Here is a 16,375-nt window from a genome sequence, read left to right as displayed (position 1 = left end):
TTGACATTGAAATGTCTTTAGCTAGGGAAGTGATATAAGTAATGAAATGTCGCTGGAAGAGACGGGCAATTTTGTCATGAGTGACACTAAAATTAGCAATACGTAACGTTATGTTGAGTCAAATGCATGCCTGAAGATCATACAATTATGAACAATGATAAAATAAATGTCAAGTCTCCGTTATAAGCCAATCAGAAGAGAGCTTTCAAAATCTAGGGCGTTAGCTATTTTCCAAAACAAAATTAAAGACTCAGACAGTATGATTCCGAGGCCATGATATCATAGGTGGTGTTGGAGGTCGGAGCGTATTATCACTTTGGTTGGTTTTGGGTGTTTTAAGGGACAGCTGCACAAGTAGGTTCTTTAGTGTTGAGACAGTTCAAGTACGTGCACTGCACAAGTAGACACCACAGTAACTGACCAGGGTTGATCCGATTGTGGTATTTGAGCACACATCCGTTCAATCTTGTGTCTGGTATGTTAATCACTAAACCACACCGGCTTCTGCCTCCATTTGTCGCATTTTACGACATACGGGAGAGCGTCCTAAAATGACAATGGCATTGTGTCACTGGAGGAGGGGGAAAGGATGGAAAACTTATAAGCACATTTCAATGTTAAAGTGACACGGAAGTTTAGAATATAAACGTTCAAATAAGTGGACATCTCAACACAAGAGAACATATTCCAGATATTTGCTTTAGAAGAAAAATTAATTGCATTGTGTGCAAAGATCACCGTGTCTTTAGATCGATTTGTTTTGTGTTTTTTTAAACGGCGATTTTTACACATTATTTGACTAGATCTTGCTGATGACAGGGGAGCAAAGTGAATTTTCTCAGCGACACACCGAGGCCGTTGACACGGGCTGGCTTAGGCGGGTATCGAACCCTCAAACTCTGGATTAAGATTGTGACGCTCAACCAAGTTAGCTATCTCAGCTCTTCTTTTACTATGCATAAGTACAACGCTGAGTTTGCATTGCAAGAAAAGGCAATTAGTATCACACATATAGCAGCTGCATCTGTGTCCACAATGGAGAAGTCGGTGTTGCAATATCTAAAGGGAATCTTACCGAACTAAGAGAGCAACGTTGTAAAAGTATAATCCGTTTTAAGCTATCCACAGTCGCTGTTTTAAACCAGATGCGATCGACTTAGACGGCGTAAGGTCTCTTGTACCGTGCTCATTACAAAAGCGTGGAATAAGATATATTTTGATTAAATGCTTTGGTAGATAAATGCCCGTGCTTAAACTTCAAATAGTAAATATTATCCAGCTGGTTTGAAGTGCTAGAAGGTTGTGGTTTGAATTCTTCGTGGATCGACTCTCCGGCTAGCGAGTACTTATGCCACACAACAATAATGGAGTCAAGAGGACTTAAAAACCTCTTGTGAGCGACTAAGTCACCGTAAGAGGGGTTTAATGCCATACCAAATAATTAGATAGATATCAGTCAAGGAAGGTACACTTTCGCTTCTAACTGATTGAAATTACCCCAGGCTTTCTATCCAACCAGCTCGGTGAGACAAGCGACGCCACCAGTATTATCGCTACAATACCATCTGTTTGCGTGTTCCCAAAGGCTCATGTGAAATCAAGAGCAAATATTCAACCTTTCGATATGCGTATAATTCTGGTGAGAGAATGCGCACAAGTCTATTTTATCTAATGATGTTTATTGAAGAAAAAATGCTAAATGCTTGATAGTATTTATACGCTTTTACTTTTCGTTCCACATGCTCCATACCTCAGTAATTTGATTTGAGATTTTCAGTGCCAGGCATACTTTACAGAATTCTTAAAATTAATATGTATATTGTCAACGCCCGTAATTTGTTACACTATCTTCCTTCCTCAAAAATCTATTTAAATCATGTCTATTTTATGTCATTCTATGAGAGGAATTTGTTTTTATAAAATGAGTAGGTTCAGATGGAATTAAAACCACAAACAAAAAAAAAGAACAAAAAAAAAAAGAAGGAACAATTTATGATATGTTAGGGCTTTAAAACAAGAAGAACTTTAACTCTTGTGAATTATCTAGTGAAAATAATTTCTTTTGGAAACGAATACCATTGCAAAGACACATTTATAAGTGACTCCGATTAGTACTTAAAGGAAAACTATCGAGCTCAATTGATGAACTGTATTTTAGCTATATAAAATGAAACATTTGAAACCTGTTTCATCTTCTAATACTTAGTCATACATTGCTTGCAACAAAATTGATTTTGTTATCGGTTATGATTCTTTTTTTATTATGGCGGAGGGGGGGTCTTGGGTAGATTTATTAAAAGACTATACAATAATACGCGATGCTCTATCAATTTATCACTATTCAACACACACACACACACACACATATGTGTATATATATATATATATATATATATATATATATATATATATATATATATATATATATATATATATATATATATACTATTCAGATGATTTAATCTTGTAATGTCAAAACATTTTATTAGCTTCTCATAATTTCTTTTTATTGAAAGCAAAGAAGGAACTCATATCCAGACTGAATTATGACTTTTTGAAATGCAGATTTAAATTTTCGAAAAATATAATTGCACCCAAAAGCCCTCAGATCTTTATTTATATGAATTGTGTACATCAATAATGCGTTATTTCCATGCTGTGAAATCATCTTCTCCAGACCTATTTCTCTGAAGAAATATCAATCCCGTCTACACGTCATCTCCAATATCATATCATTGATTTCGGATTGAAGTTAGGCGTACTACAGAAGTAAATTCAATTGTTTGGCGTCTAGAGGGTTACCGTAACAGCTGGTCTGGTCATAAATTGTAACCAGTCAATATTTAATTGTTGGCCTCGGTCGCAACCCGGCCTCTTGACTCCGAGAAAAAGAAATAAAAGCACTGTATCCAGATTTCGGTTCTCATAGTGCGAGCATAAACACATGCGAGATGTATCCATCAGTGTGTACCGCTTCGTAAGCATCGTTTGATATTTTCTTTATTATATTTCTCCAACCCATTAAATTGTATTCGACAATAATCTGTAACCATGTTGATTAAGATGTCACCAAAGGACTGACAGTATAGTAAATGGAACGTACAGACTATGTACCGGAACTTACAGGGCACTTACAATATGCAAACACAAAAGCTTCTGTCATGTATACACGCACTGCCAATTGTATTCCTACCGTTTAGTTGAAGTTGTGTTTTATGATTGCCATAAATTCTGATTTTAAAAGCACGATGAAGTAACCACACTTCGAAACCTATAATTGCAGACGAATATATCATTTTGGACAGATAGTAGATATATATTCCATTATGCGTGAAGGTAAGAGCAAATATTTTAAAATTGCCAGATTTAATTAGTGCTTCAAAGTAACTTTTACAAAATCGCTGAAAATTAATGTGCAGTATAAAAAGTAAATAACGAAAATATCATCTGAAAAATATTTATAAATCTAAAAATAAAATTTGAAAGATGGTAGTAAATGCAAGTCTTTATATAGTGCTGCACCTTCGTTTAGCCGTCAGCGGAACATTGTATGTAATGTACCTCATTTTCCCTGATAGTGCTAAATATGAAGAGATTTTTTATGACTTTGGGGGGACAATGGTAGTTTGGGGTGAAAGAATGCTCCTTGGGCTCGCGTTTTAACGATCCTTTGTCTGCGGATTTTGTTTTTCTCTAGCTGTTGACATGTTCTTGGATGCCTTCAAATTGCTACTGGTTATCTGCCCAAATTTTGAGTGACGTGGGTGCATGCTGTAAAATGCGTTTAAGAAACTGATTTGAATTTTACTTCCATTGTAGCTTTAAAAATACTCATTTGATTATTCATGGACTTTTTGCCTTGTTAAAGTCTTGCTTTAGAGTTAGTTGTGCATCCACTAATTAGTGTATTTTACAAACTGGCTGTGGGGAGGGGGCGTTCGTTTCTTCCTGCTGTTCTGTACTTGGCAAACGATAAGATTGTTTCAGGGGTCACCTTGACTGTTATCTTTATGACACGACAAAAATAATCTGGTTTGAGATTTTTATTACAATTTAGAAGCAGTTTAATTTCTATCTAATTGCAATTCACGTGCTCCATCTAAAACGAACTTTCTGTGCGCAGACTTAATAATAAGCCACCTGCGGCGCCCTTGCACGAACGAATGTTGTCTCTAATTTCAATCTTGTTGGATGCATATGATTGTGGCATACACAACATTGACATCAACGACGACGACAAAAACGACACCAAAAGCAATAAGACTTTGCGAGCAGTTCATAAATTCAATGTGTTGTTCCATCGTTACTGAGCATTCGTCGACAACACCCTGTCTTGCTCTCACGCAAAATTCCTTTAGAAATAATTGTCATTTACCAATACATTTTACGTCAATGACAGTGAAGTCTACAGGTAAGAAGTGAAATTTACTCTGTATAGCATATCCACAGTTTATTCTCAGTCAGTAATAAAACATCCATTAAAATGACAACGGAATTGCGCCAAGAATTAACGCCTGTCGCCAAGAATGAAATCTCCATCTACCCGATATAACGTTCTCCGCGTGAAGCCTTACCAATAAATACATCAAAGGTTTTCACCAGTCAGATTTTGTAAGATATTTACTGTATGTCGCAATACAGTATATTAAATTATTTCATCTTTCTTATATATATATATATATATATATATATATATATATATATATATATATATATATATATATATATATATAGCCTAGAACCATATATATATATATATAGTCTGTAAAGCTGTTACATTCGGTTCAAAGTTGATGTATATTTTTAAAAGCGTACAGAAATGTGTTGTTCGATAATGTAGTACACATACATCATAAGTAGTTCTGCTTTATTGGCCTAGTTGATGATTTCCCACATAATATGCTTTTACTGACTTTAGGCATTGGTAGAGCTGATGCCTTCCTTTATATTATTTCCTTTTAATGATGTTAGGCATCGGCAGTGTTAATGCTTTCCCTTTTTATTATTTCCTTTTGCTAACATTATGCATTTGTAAAGTTAATTTTCGAACATAATGTACTTAAATTTATCCAGCGATCATAATTACTTTGGCAAAGTACAGCAGAAACGTTTGGGTGTGGAGTTGTATCGGATTACATTGTATTGCATGTGTGATATTCCATGCGACCGCTGAAGAACCCTATCCAATTATCTCTCAATGGTATCTTCTCCTTGGAGGGTACTACTGCCAGAGCAAAACTGGCCGTGTACTTCTCTTGCTGCATTGAATACTTTTATTTTATTTATTTACAGTTTCCAATAGACTGTTGCATGTTTTTTCATGAAACTTGATGTGTGCATTCACCTCTATCGCTTATTATAGCGTCCAAAAAAGGTAAATTGTTTTTGTAATAACTGTTTTTGTGCTAAAAGTAAGTGTTTGGATTATGTTGCGGCGAAGCGGGAAAGACATAGCATTGGTTGATTTTTAGAATAGAACACTGTACCTGCATCATCTGTATGCATGAAACTTAGAGAACACCGTTAACTTGGATTGATTTCAATACGTAGACACTGTAGCAACTCTCTTTCTTATAATTGTATTCGCGTCATCTCTTGATACTGCTTTATTAATGTTATTCTTGTTTGAACTTACAAACGATCCCGGAATACTGATACACATCTCTGTTCATTCTTCGACGTCGACCTACTTCCGGCTCATCCGCTATCTGTGTTGAATCTAACCAATATGTCGCCATTAAGCTTTCAATCTACAAGTTTCTAGTATCCTAGTCATTTTAAACTGTTTGTTGTACTGTTTGTTGATTGTCTCTGTGAATAACATTGAATGACAGAAAAAGAACTCATATAGACTGAGACAGAATAGAGATGTGACTGCTTTTAGCACTATACATTATTGGTTAGCGAATTACATTGCTTTAAAAACAGCTTAGAACCATTCTCATTTCGATAAATGTACGCATGTTTTCCCAGCAATTAGAAGGTATTAACATTGTTCTTCCGACCATGGGCAGGAGCCTAATAAAGTAACATTCTTAAGGACTATATAACAAACTTGAAACACGTACAATTAGGTTCAATAATTTAGTCACCAAGTTTGCGTGGGTTCGAATATTCATCGCAATTGTTAATTTATATTCTTTAAATACACAGAGGCAGGCACACGTACAGTTGTCCAGTTCAGCATTTTGACTAATGGGGATAACTAACTTGTAAATATTCTATGATTTCTCCAAGGAAATCCCTCGCATGTATTTTGAGGCGGGGGGGGGGGGGGTGCGGGGACGACATTTTCAGTTTTTTGTAAGGGCAGTGGTAATTTTTCAAAAAATAAAATATTTTCAGTATCTATCAATAGACCACTGTTTTGAGCAAACACGTGTGTTTGTGATAATTGTACTTATATATGCATTGAATGAAGATACAATTTACAACTGATGTTCCTTGAGCAAAACGGCAACGATTTAATAGGGTCCGACCATTTGATGGAGGTTCGGGCAGTGGAGCACTTTTTGGGATTTTTCTGGCCCTCAAATAGCTTTACAAAATATTCCTGTTCTGATTAAAAGAAAAACGAAAAAAACGAAAGAACATACTGTATCCATTGTATTTGTTGAAAAAATATCTTCGAGGTAAAAGAAAACAAAATAACAATCCATGTCCCACCTTCCCGAAAATTAAATGGCCTGTCCCTTATGTTCTATGATAATGACATTATATCATGTAAATTAGAATTCCATGTACTGAAGAGATGCTATCACTATATATCGGAGACACGATTTACACCATTTTACAATCCCATTTGTTAGAACGCTTTTAACAACCACAATAGTCAGTGAAAGCAGCTCATCGCTTAAGGTCACTTTGTAGGTGCCTGTTTTTTATTTAGGTGGCAGGGGCCAGTTTCGCTTATTGTTCTCTGGCAAATTTCTTAAGTTAAGGGTATGGTATGGGTTTTTGAGCTATTATTGTGTAATAATCAAAGAGATGGATATATTTGTAGTGTCCTTGAAATTGATGTGAGGCATTCCACCTCCAATAGTCACTGCACAGTATGTAGCCATTGAAATATCAATGGTCGGATAGTAAGCAGAGCTACCCACCCATAGCAGTAGACACATGGGTTCAAGGCAAGTAGAATATCTAAAATACGACTTGGATGACAACTATTCAGAATTGCATCAAGCGATTTAGTAGACAATGTTTTTCAAAAAGTATCACCCGGGGAAAGGGCTTGCATTTGCACTGTGAGAACCACATGCTGTCAAAAATGGCCTTTGGATGTGAAAAATGCATGTATACAATAGGGGTTGGGTTTCATAAACAATTTATTATAAGAACTTCAATAGACTTGTCAGGTCAAGTGGGTGATATGATTATGTTGTGCTTAATAAGATTTTCAGGAACTCGCCAGTTCTGAGCGCAGGGAAGGATGGAACGTGGGATTCGGTGCCACTTTGTGTCCTGGATACAACTCTAACCCAGTGTTTGCATACATATATAATCAGTTTGTTTTCTTTTATTTAAATTTGCAGGTGAAATAAGGTGCCAGTGTAACGAGTCTGGTTGTGTTACGTCAGCCTACATGTGTAAATCTCAAGCCGGAAGCTGCTATTCTCTGCTCAAGTCACTGCATGGACCGACAACTGATGCAGTGCACGGATGTTTAGATAATCTCCCCTTATACAAACAATCAATGTGTTCTATTCAAACTGGTGCGGAGTATGCAGTCGCAAATGGACCAGAGGAAATCTTATTTTGTTGTAAAAGTGACATGTGCAACTTTTATCCAGACTTTACATTACTTATTTCAAATAGGAGCACCCCTGCAGGTAAATTCTCTCTCTCTCTCTCTCTCTCTCTCTCTCTCTCTCTCTCTCTCTCTCACACACACACACACACAGAACGTAAGTCTGTATTTTGTTTAAATGTATTTCTACTGTACCTCTAATACGATATATCTGAGTCCTTCAGATATGTTTAAACATTTTCTTCCGTCTAGTAATTAAGAGTCTCAACAGCACAAGAACATACTCTTAAATAAATAGTAACTTTTATCATATTGGCGCTAATAATTACTGTAAACTTTTGGTTTCCTTAGCGTGTTTATATTAAATCGGTATAAAAGTTTTAATAATAATAATAATAATAATAATAATAATAATAAAATGTTATAAATGTTAACTGTGTGAAAAAATCAGTGATTTTCAGATAAAGTAGCAATAGAATACTGTTTAATGTTGTTTCGAGACTTCTCCCGCGTACAAACCACAGTCGAAATAAACTTTAACTATGTTTACAATTGTAAAGAAAGATTTAAAATAAAATAGTTAATATTTTTTAATGGACTAACTCGAGGTTTCTGTAAATCTTTGATACATTAAAGTCTATCCATGATTTCATTTCTTTCCACCTTCAAGAAGACAAAAAATAATTTCAATAAATAATTCTTCATCTCCGAAGTAAACAATACTCGTGCTGCATATTTATTTACCTCTGGGTGAAACGTTAGTAGATACTACCTGCCAGCGTCAGCCAGAATCGTAGAATCCCGCGCAGTTACGATATCACTATCCTTTTTTGCAAACTGTTGTAAGAAGAAGTATTTTTTTTTTCTAAAACACGCCACATTAAAAAAACTACAACAGATTTTAATAGCCTTCATCGCTCATTATTTGTATCGGTAGCCTTCATTATAAATTACCAAATTTGTCTGCAAAGTTAGACCAGAAGACATAACCGGCTGCCCTTTGTATAGTTAGTTCAAGAGCGAGCACTGACTTGGATTTAGATGAAATATCAGGGTTGATATAGAAGTTCAAACGAAAATCAATTTTAAGTGAGTACGTCGAGCAATTAAGAAAGTGTCCTGTGTTTGCCAATCTTGTTGAAACCACATCATCGATGTCATTAGGTAAACTGGAAACGGGGCAAAACCGGGTCTCTCAGGAATGCGTTGATACAGGTGATTACACAGGCTAAATCGGGTCAGGGTAGGTCACCCTAAGAAACCCAGCTCACTAGAAACGGAAACACGAAAAGGTATACATATGTAATGTAAGTTCCTGTTTAATAGATACTGGGAAAGCAGTAAAGTGCTATTTAGATAACGAGACCATTTGGTTTATGTGAGTGGTTAATGCTAAATTTATTGTCTGCCCAACTATTGTGCAGGCAGGTATTTTAGTGTGACTGTTTCGATCTTCACATGTTGAAAATGTATCAACGACCAACGAACGCTACTAACACTACCGCCAGTATGATCAGCACCAAAGACCATGGATAAGAAATGTACCTGGCAGTGTTTGTGTGCATACATACATGCATGTATACAATACATACATACATACATACATACATACATACATACATACATACATACATACATGCATTGTTTGGTGTTTTAAGAGATAGTAGGCTATTTAGTGGCAATGTGAGTATAACATACCTTATCATAATCCTAGCTTCCTCTGACCCTTCTTAAACTAAGTTGAAAAGTTGTAATTCGGCGACACCGTGTGGTGTCGGCATAGAGCGGCCGCTCACGAACTCTTTACTGACGTACTGGTACAATGAAAAAGTACCCTGGTAAGTTCCACAGGAAAAAAGTACTGCTTTAAAACGGTAATACCACACACCTCTAATGATATGACTAGGGTTGTCCGAATACCCTCTGACCTTTGTCACCCCATTTTTGATATTTGGACATTTCTGTTGGGGTGTAGGGTCAGAGTCCATTCCCTATCGAAAAGTTGGAATTCGCCAACACCATTTGGTGTCGGCATCGGGTAGCCGCTTACCAGCCGGTCCAGCAAACTTGAACGACCTTTCATCGAGATATACGTGCATGAAATCGATAGCAGTATGATTTATTTTCTCAGAAATTGCGATCATAGCATTCATTATGTCTTTAATCCGCTGACAGACGAGACGAAAGTACATCGTTGCTGAAATTTGACCTGGATCTGTCCATTGCATTCTAGTCACGTGATTACACAACTCTCACAGCCTACATTTCAGTGACATCAGAGGTCATTCAGTCACATGATATCTTCAATAAACCACTTCTAGTGTTGCGGTAGGAAAACAAATCAAACATATAAGTCAAAGTCATGTAATATTTATAGAAAAATGAAAAAACCTAAACTTATCGAAATATTTATTGTGAAAACAACGACCGAAAATCTCCAGATGTTACAGCAATTTGAAGAAAACCAGATTCACTACGCAGAGAGCACATGTCAATGTCGTATTAACGTGACACCTACAAAAATATCGCTGACACGTGCTCGGTAATTCTTGAAAATGTTTTTCTCCACCCTGCTGTGATACCAGCAGGTTTCTGTTCGTTGTTCTCAGAATAAATATGTTGAGAACTATGTGTACATTATATTTATTTACAAACATTAAGTGACTTCTATATAATATGTCCAAATTCTACGTACAACAACTTTGAAAATTTGTTTATTGTCGATATCACATGACTGTATGGCCTCTGATGTCATTGGCATGTAGGTTGCGAGAGTCGTGTAGTCATGTGACTCGGAATGCAAATGGCCAGATCCAGGTCAAAATTTAGCAACGATGACTAGGGTTGGTCCATTGTAGTATTCGATCCTGCAATCTTTCGGTCGTGAGTCAGGCATGTTAACCACCAAGCCACCTTGGCTCACACCTTCATTAGTTGCCGAGTTGAAGAGAGTTCGTTTCGACTGTTCTACAACCTCGAGCATTCAAGGGGTTGCATACACATGCACGTACGCACACGTCATACATTAACCAGATGCAAGCTTCATAAATCATTCTGTTTTTAACGGAATGTTCTTGTTTTCCGCAGAAAGAGAGACATAAGACTCCTGACAGACATTTTAGAAGTCGTGCTGAAATGTTCTTACATGATTGACTTGATGCAAGTCGAGAGCAAAGGTTGTGCTCATAAACAGTGTGAAGATAAGCGAAACTAACGACTTTGAAACGTGAAAAGAATGTGCTCATTGGGCACGGAAATGCATCCATTACCCCTGCATTTACTGATATTAAAATAAAAATTTAGAAATCGGGACGAAGTTCATAATTACGATTTATATATGTTCATATACATGTTACATGGTTTGTTTAATTGCTTAAAAGGTAGACTTGAGTATGTGTATGATCTTTTTAAAAATAGTATTTTATTCGTTATTTTTATCATAAACTATTGCAAAAATTGAGGACTATATGGCATATGGGTCTTTCGTGACCAGATGTGTTATCCTCGTTAAATAAAGTTTATTATTATTATTATTATTAGATCAGGACACAACATGACAGTGGCGGCATGGCAAACTGTCCTATTCTTTTATCAAAGAATTGCTCGTGTTCACAACATGAAGAAAATAATAAGTGTCTTATGGGACAGGAAGTTTGGGTCTACCTGATTGATGCACAGTCAGGCATGTTTTTTGTGGGGGTTTTTTTTGTTGTTTTTTCAGTGGATAAGATTTATTATCAGCAAATTATAAACCAGCTATGTTGGCGGCCAAAAACAACTTTTGCCCGGAATTATATATAACAAGACTGCATTTGCTTGGAAGTCCTATTCAGCCGTTTCCCCTAAACATTTCTTACAACTTTTTTTGTGTTCTGTTGGTAAAGATAGGTACATTAATAATACTATCCCTATGATTTGATTGGGTGTGGGGCAGCTTAAACAATAATCCCTGTGATTTGATTAGATATGGTGCAACCTAAACAATCCCTGTGATTTGATTGGGTATTGGACAGCTTACACAATACTCCCTGTGATTTGATTGGGTATTGGGTAGCTAAAGTCATGATAAAGAACCACCATCTTTTTTTTCTTTCCTTTTTCTTTTTACAGCAGCCTTACAGTATGTCTGGGAAGATTTAAAGAAGACCTGTTAAAAGTCCTCACTGTATTACACATTTGATAATGAACTGCTTGATTTTTTTTTGTTCTAATTTAAATTCGTTTCAGTTCAGAAAATAACGTACACTCTCTCACTCTCTCTGTTCATTTTGGTTTTTATGTTTGTAAAAGTTACCCGTTGTTTTGTTTTCGTTGTTGGTTTTTGGTTTGGGGGGTGATTTTGTTTGTTTGTTTTGTTGGTGTTGTTGTTGTTGTTGTAATAGGCCAGGACTAGTGATTCTCGCATATGCATATATATATATATATATATATATATATATATATATATATATATATATATATATATATATATCGGTGCATCAGTTAGCGGAGGACGCAGTTTAAAAAGAATCATATAAATCGAGAACAAAAGGCCAAAAGTATTACCGTCCTTTGAATACAAACAATTAACAGGCATAACTAATAATGGTATATGTTAAACATAGTTACGTTTGCAAAACTTCAGCGCAGAAGTGATTTATATGACAATTTTTATCAAATGAAGTAGCAGCATGAAAGTAAATTTTAAAAAAGACAACAGCAATCAACAACAAAACAACTGACAGAGGATTTTTTAATACAGATGTGCTTCATATGACAGAACAATTATTGTGTGCATGAGACGTTAAGAAGCAAGTCATACTACCCCACGCAGTTTATCTGAACGAAGCTTTATGAATCTCTCCTTGTCGGATCACTGGTTTTGTATAGTTCTCAAGGAGAATTATGTTACTAACTCATTATCGTAAAAAAAAATCCTGAAAGACAAAACTGACTTCTATATATCAATGGTGATATGAAAAACGGTCTTGGCAAAAGTGAGAAGTGTCTGACGTTATGTTCATGATGACGTTTGTTTCTATCCAGTTGCACATGCACGTTCTCTTTGTGAATAAGGGAAAATAAACTATTTGGACACATGTATACACTACTGTTCCTGGAATGGGACAACATCATTTCTAAAGAAAGTGTATCAGATACAATTACTCTGAATTCATTTTTAATGCATCCCCCCCCCCCTCCCGACCAGTTGAAATATAGCATTTGTTTTTCTCTCAGTGCAACCTTAAGAGATATTATCATATAAAAGTTTCTTGGTAACCCCTTAAATTTTCAAATGGCCAACTGTTTTTCAAAATTTTGCATTGACGTATATGCATAGCATTCTGAGCTAGGTAGAAGTGTGTGTGTGTGTGTGTGTGTGTGTGTGTACATAGGTGACATGGAGGAGGGTGGTAGGGTCCACAGTGATTATCATTCTTTGGCCACTATGGCGAAAACTGGATGAATAATTACTATTGTCCAAAGGTAACGATGAAAGAGACAGGGTTTGTATGACAAATATTATTTACGTTTAAATGAGCAGAAATCATTTGTCATATATACTCCCGTTTATCTTTTCATATAAATGTTGTATCGTCTGTATCTTTTCCAGCAAATTTTTATTAATAACTTTTCCTTGTAACATTACGTAAAAACCATCGTTTTGTATATTACCTCATATTTGCAAACTTTTAATTAAGAAACAATCAAGATTGTACCAGAAATTTACTACAGTTTTACATACTGTTTATGTATAAAAATTGAGATATGTGAATCATCGCTGACAATTTTATATATGCATCTGCAGTTCGTGTCCAATCAGTTTGCACCTTTTGTTCTCTTTTTTCATGACTGATAATAAGTCCTACACATTCCTACACTGACAGGATCTTACACAAGCACATATACAATATACAATAATATATCTTATTACATCAAAATGATGGGCGTGTACGAACAGATACCTAGGTCTTATCTCAAAAAGCAAATTGCCCTTGATTGTTGTTAATTGTGTGCCCAGTTGAATATTGATTCAGATACCCTCATTCAAACCTCAACGTCATCAACTTCTTACCGTACATTTTTGTGCCGTGTGTTGCAAGAGCAGGAAAAAAAAACCGCGAGGCATCTTGGAATCGGGTTAGTTTACGGCTGCTGTTTTGCTTGATCCCGATAACCTTATGAAAATAAATTCGGCAAATAATTACCTTATCACCACGGTGTTATATGACAAGCGATACCATTGCGCTTGATTTACAGTTTGTTAGTATCGAAAATATTACAATGACAAGAACTTTTATTAAAAGTTTCTTGTTAAAATGTCCCCAGAAATTAATGAAGGGATCGGTGTTATCATTACGCATGGTTCATAAAATAATAAAATTATGACTGATGTATTTTGGTCCCAAGTTAATGCTTTTTTTTTATTAGGATATAAACTTGAGATTTAATTATTTTCAGCGTCATGAAGGCAACGTTAATTTTACAAACCATGCATTCGAAACAGAATATACAACGAACCAATCAAATATATATTTAAAAACTCGATAGAAGGGCGTATTTTAAGAACGGATAACGCAGTACATTTAGAGTTTAGAGTCTATTAAAATAGGTCAACTTTTCGATTTTTTGAAGTACTAATTATTGTAACGCAGTTCGCCGGCTTAACAAAGGATGTTAATTCTTCAGAAATGATATGGGTTGAACGCTTTATTTCTATGCACGGAAGTTGGTCAAATGATACAGATTAGTCGACACAATTAGATAATGTATACGGAATTCATTATTTACCAGACATTAAAATGTTCAGCTGAAAATTTCAAATTTAAATTTGTCTAAATTTCCATTCCACTTTATTAGATGTTTGATGTATAAATAGACGGTCGGTATCAGTAGAATGTGTGAGCAAGATTTTATCTTGATTTAAGTCTTGCTTAATTTCATGATGGATTTTTTGTGTGCAAATAATAACATTCTGCAACAACGTCGACAAAACGTTAGATAGCTGACGCTCGTGTCGTTGTTGTATACAAGTCACATAGCGTTACAATTCTTACAACTGTCAACTTAATATATCAGCATTTCAGTGTTATTTTTATGACTTGAATCTCATTAAATTTAGAAGATAAAAGGAACCATCCATTTAGATATCTTTGAAAGGAGTTGGGAGTGGAGGGGCTAGGTTTTATTGGAGGGAAAAATCCCATCTTAATTGCAAAAAAATAGCCTCGCTCTGGTTTGTAAATAAACGGAATTAATATTATATTCATTATATCAATTGAAGAAAACACAAATGCAGTAAAAAATAAAAATTAGTCTAAAAAAGGAGCCCCTCCCATCCACCCCACTTGAAAATTAAATGGTTATTACGTAAGTGCGCCCAAAAGTTTAGCAACTCTTGCCAGAAATATGAAATGAGATGTTAATAAGGGTCCGAATGATCAGATACAAAACCCCGTTTTGGTGTGTTTAATAATAGATGTTGGATAACATTTAATTTTTCATCCCATGTTTTATACATGCACAACGTTAAATTTTCAGCCAGTCATGTTTGATGATTCAGGCAAGTTTTCCCAGACCTTCAGTGCAGAGTGTATTATTATTCAGTAGAGGATGAACACACATCGTTTCGTGTAATAAAAGACATTTTGACCAAAAAATCATGTTGCTAGGAAGATGTAACAGAACTGTGAAATAACCACAACTAACACCACACAAATACCTTCCCATTCTACTGACACCTGAAAAAAGTAACAGTTGTCGGAAAAATGAGTTCAATACAACATTCATCTACGTGTATACAAATTCGTTTCCTCGTTTAATCGATCGAACAAATCACAACACCATAAAACTTTTCTGTTTATATTGCATTGGCTGCAGATGTCATTCTTCCGTCTATATTCTTAGAACGTTGCTAGCATAATTTAATATAAATGGTGTCTTTAGAAGTAACGCAGTTGGAATAGATGTTGATGTTACGTGTTTTACGCCATTTTTCAGCACGTGATAGACTACATATAGAAGCCGGTATATTTGGTGGAAGAAAAACTTTCGGGAAGGGAGAACCACTGGCCCACGGGAAGCTACTAGCAAATTTCTCACATACCCACGTCCGCCGCAGTTTGAAAGAAACTGAAAAAATTCTTAAAATAATTTACTAAATGAGAAAAATTACTTAAAAGTACTATTTATTTACTTACTTATTTACCCTCATGTAACTAACTTGGTCATTCATGAACCCCTGATGTCATTATTTCAGCAATATGTACCTTTTCTTGCTGGAGTAATGCAGTATTTATGGGAAATATGGAGGTTATCTTGTAGCCATGGAAATGTAGAAGTCATCTTGTTGCCATGGAAATGATGAGGTCATCTTGTAACCATTGCTGTATGGAAATTATAGAAGTCATATTGTAGCCATTGCTGTTTGGAAATGTTGAGGTCAGCTTGTAGCCATTGCTGGTTGGAAATGTTGAGGTCAGCTTGTAGCCATTGCTGGTTGGAAATGTTGAGGTCAGCTTGTAGCCATTGCTGGTTAGAAATGTTGAGGTCATATTTTAGCCATTGCTGTTTGGAAATATTGAGGTCAGCTTGTAGCCATTGCTGTATGGAAACGTTTAGGTCACCTTGTAGCCATTGCTGTTT

At 35.6% G+C, this 16,375-nt stretch overlaps 1 protein-coding gene across 4 annotated transcripts in view; it reads left to right on the top strand.

The window, feature by feature from the left end:
- Positions 1–16,375, top strand: part of LOC149779285 (BMP and activin membrane-bound inhibitor homolog) — a 43,737-nt gene that overhangs the window by 16,306 nt on the left and 11,056 nt on the right. The window contains exons 1-3 of one of the 4 annotated variants that reach the window (XM_089939890.1): positions 267–354; positions 5,293–5,374; positions 7,536–7,832. In XM_089939890.1, coding sequence (XP_089796016.1) covers positions 7,586–7,832 — 247 coding nt within the window. In that variant the 5' untranslated portion in view covers positions 267–354; positions 5,293–5,374; positions 7,536–7,585. Of the gene's footprint in view, positions 1–244; positions 1,640–5,292; positions 5,375–7,535; positions 7,833–16,375 lie in introns of those variants that run through there. The other 3 variants (XM_089939888.1, XM_089939889.1, XM_089939887.1) reach the window with 3 other exon arrangements.

This window comes from Sinohyriopsis cumingii, chromosome 17 (assembly GCF_028554795.1).
Source record: "Sinohyriopsis cumingii isolate HCF-2022 chromosome 17, ASM2855479v2, whole genome shotgun sequence".
NCBI lineage: Eukaryota > Metazoa > Mollusca > Bivalvia > Unionida > Unionidae > Sinohyriopsis > Sinohyriopsis cumingii.
The sequence above is the reverse complement of the archived record's forward strand: the minus strand, read 5'-3'. Positions and strand labels throughout refer to the sequence as shown.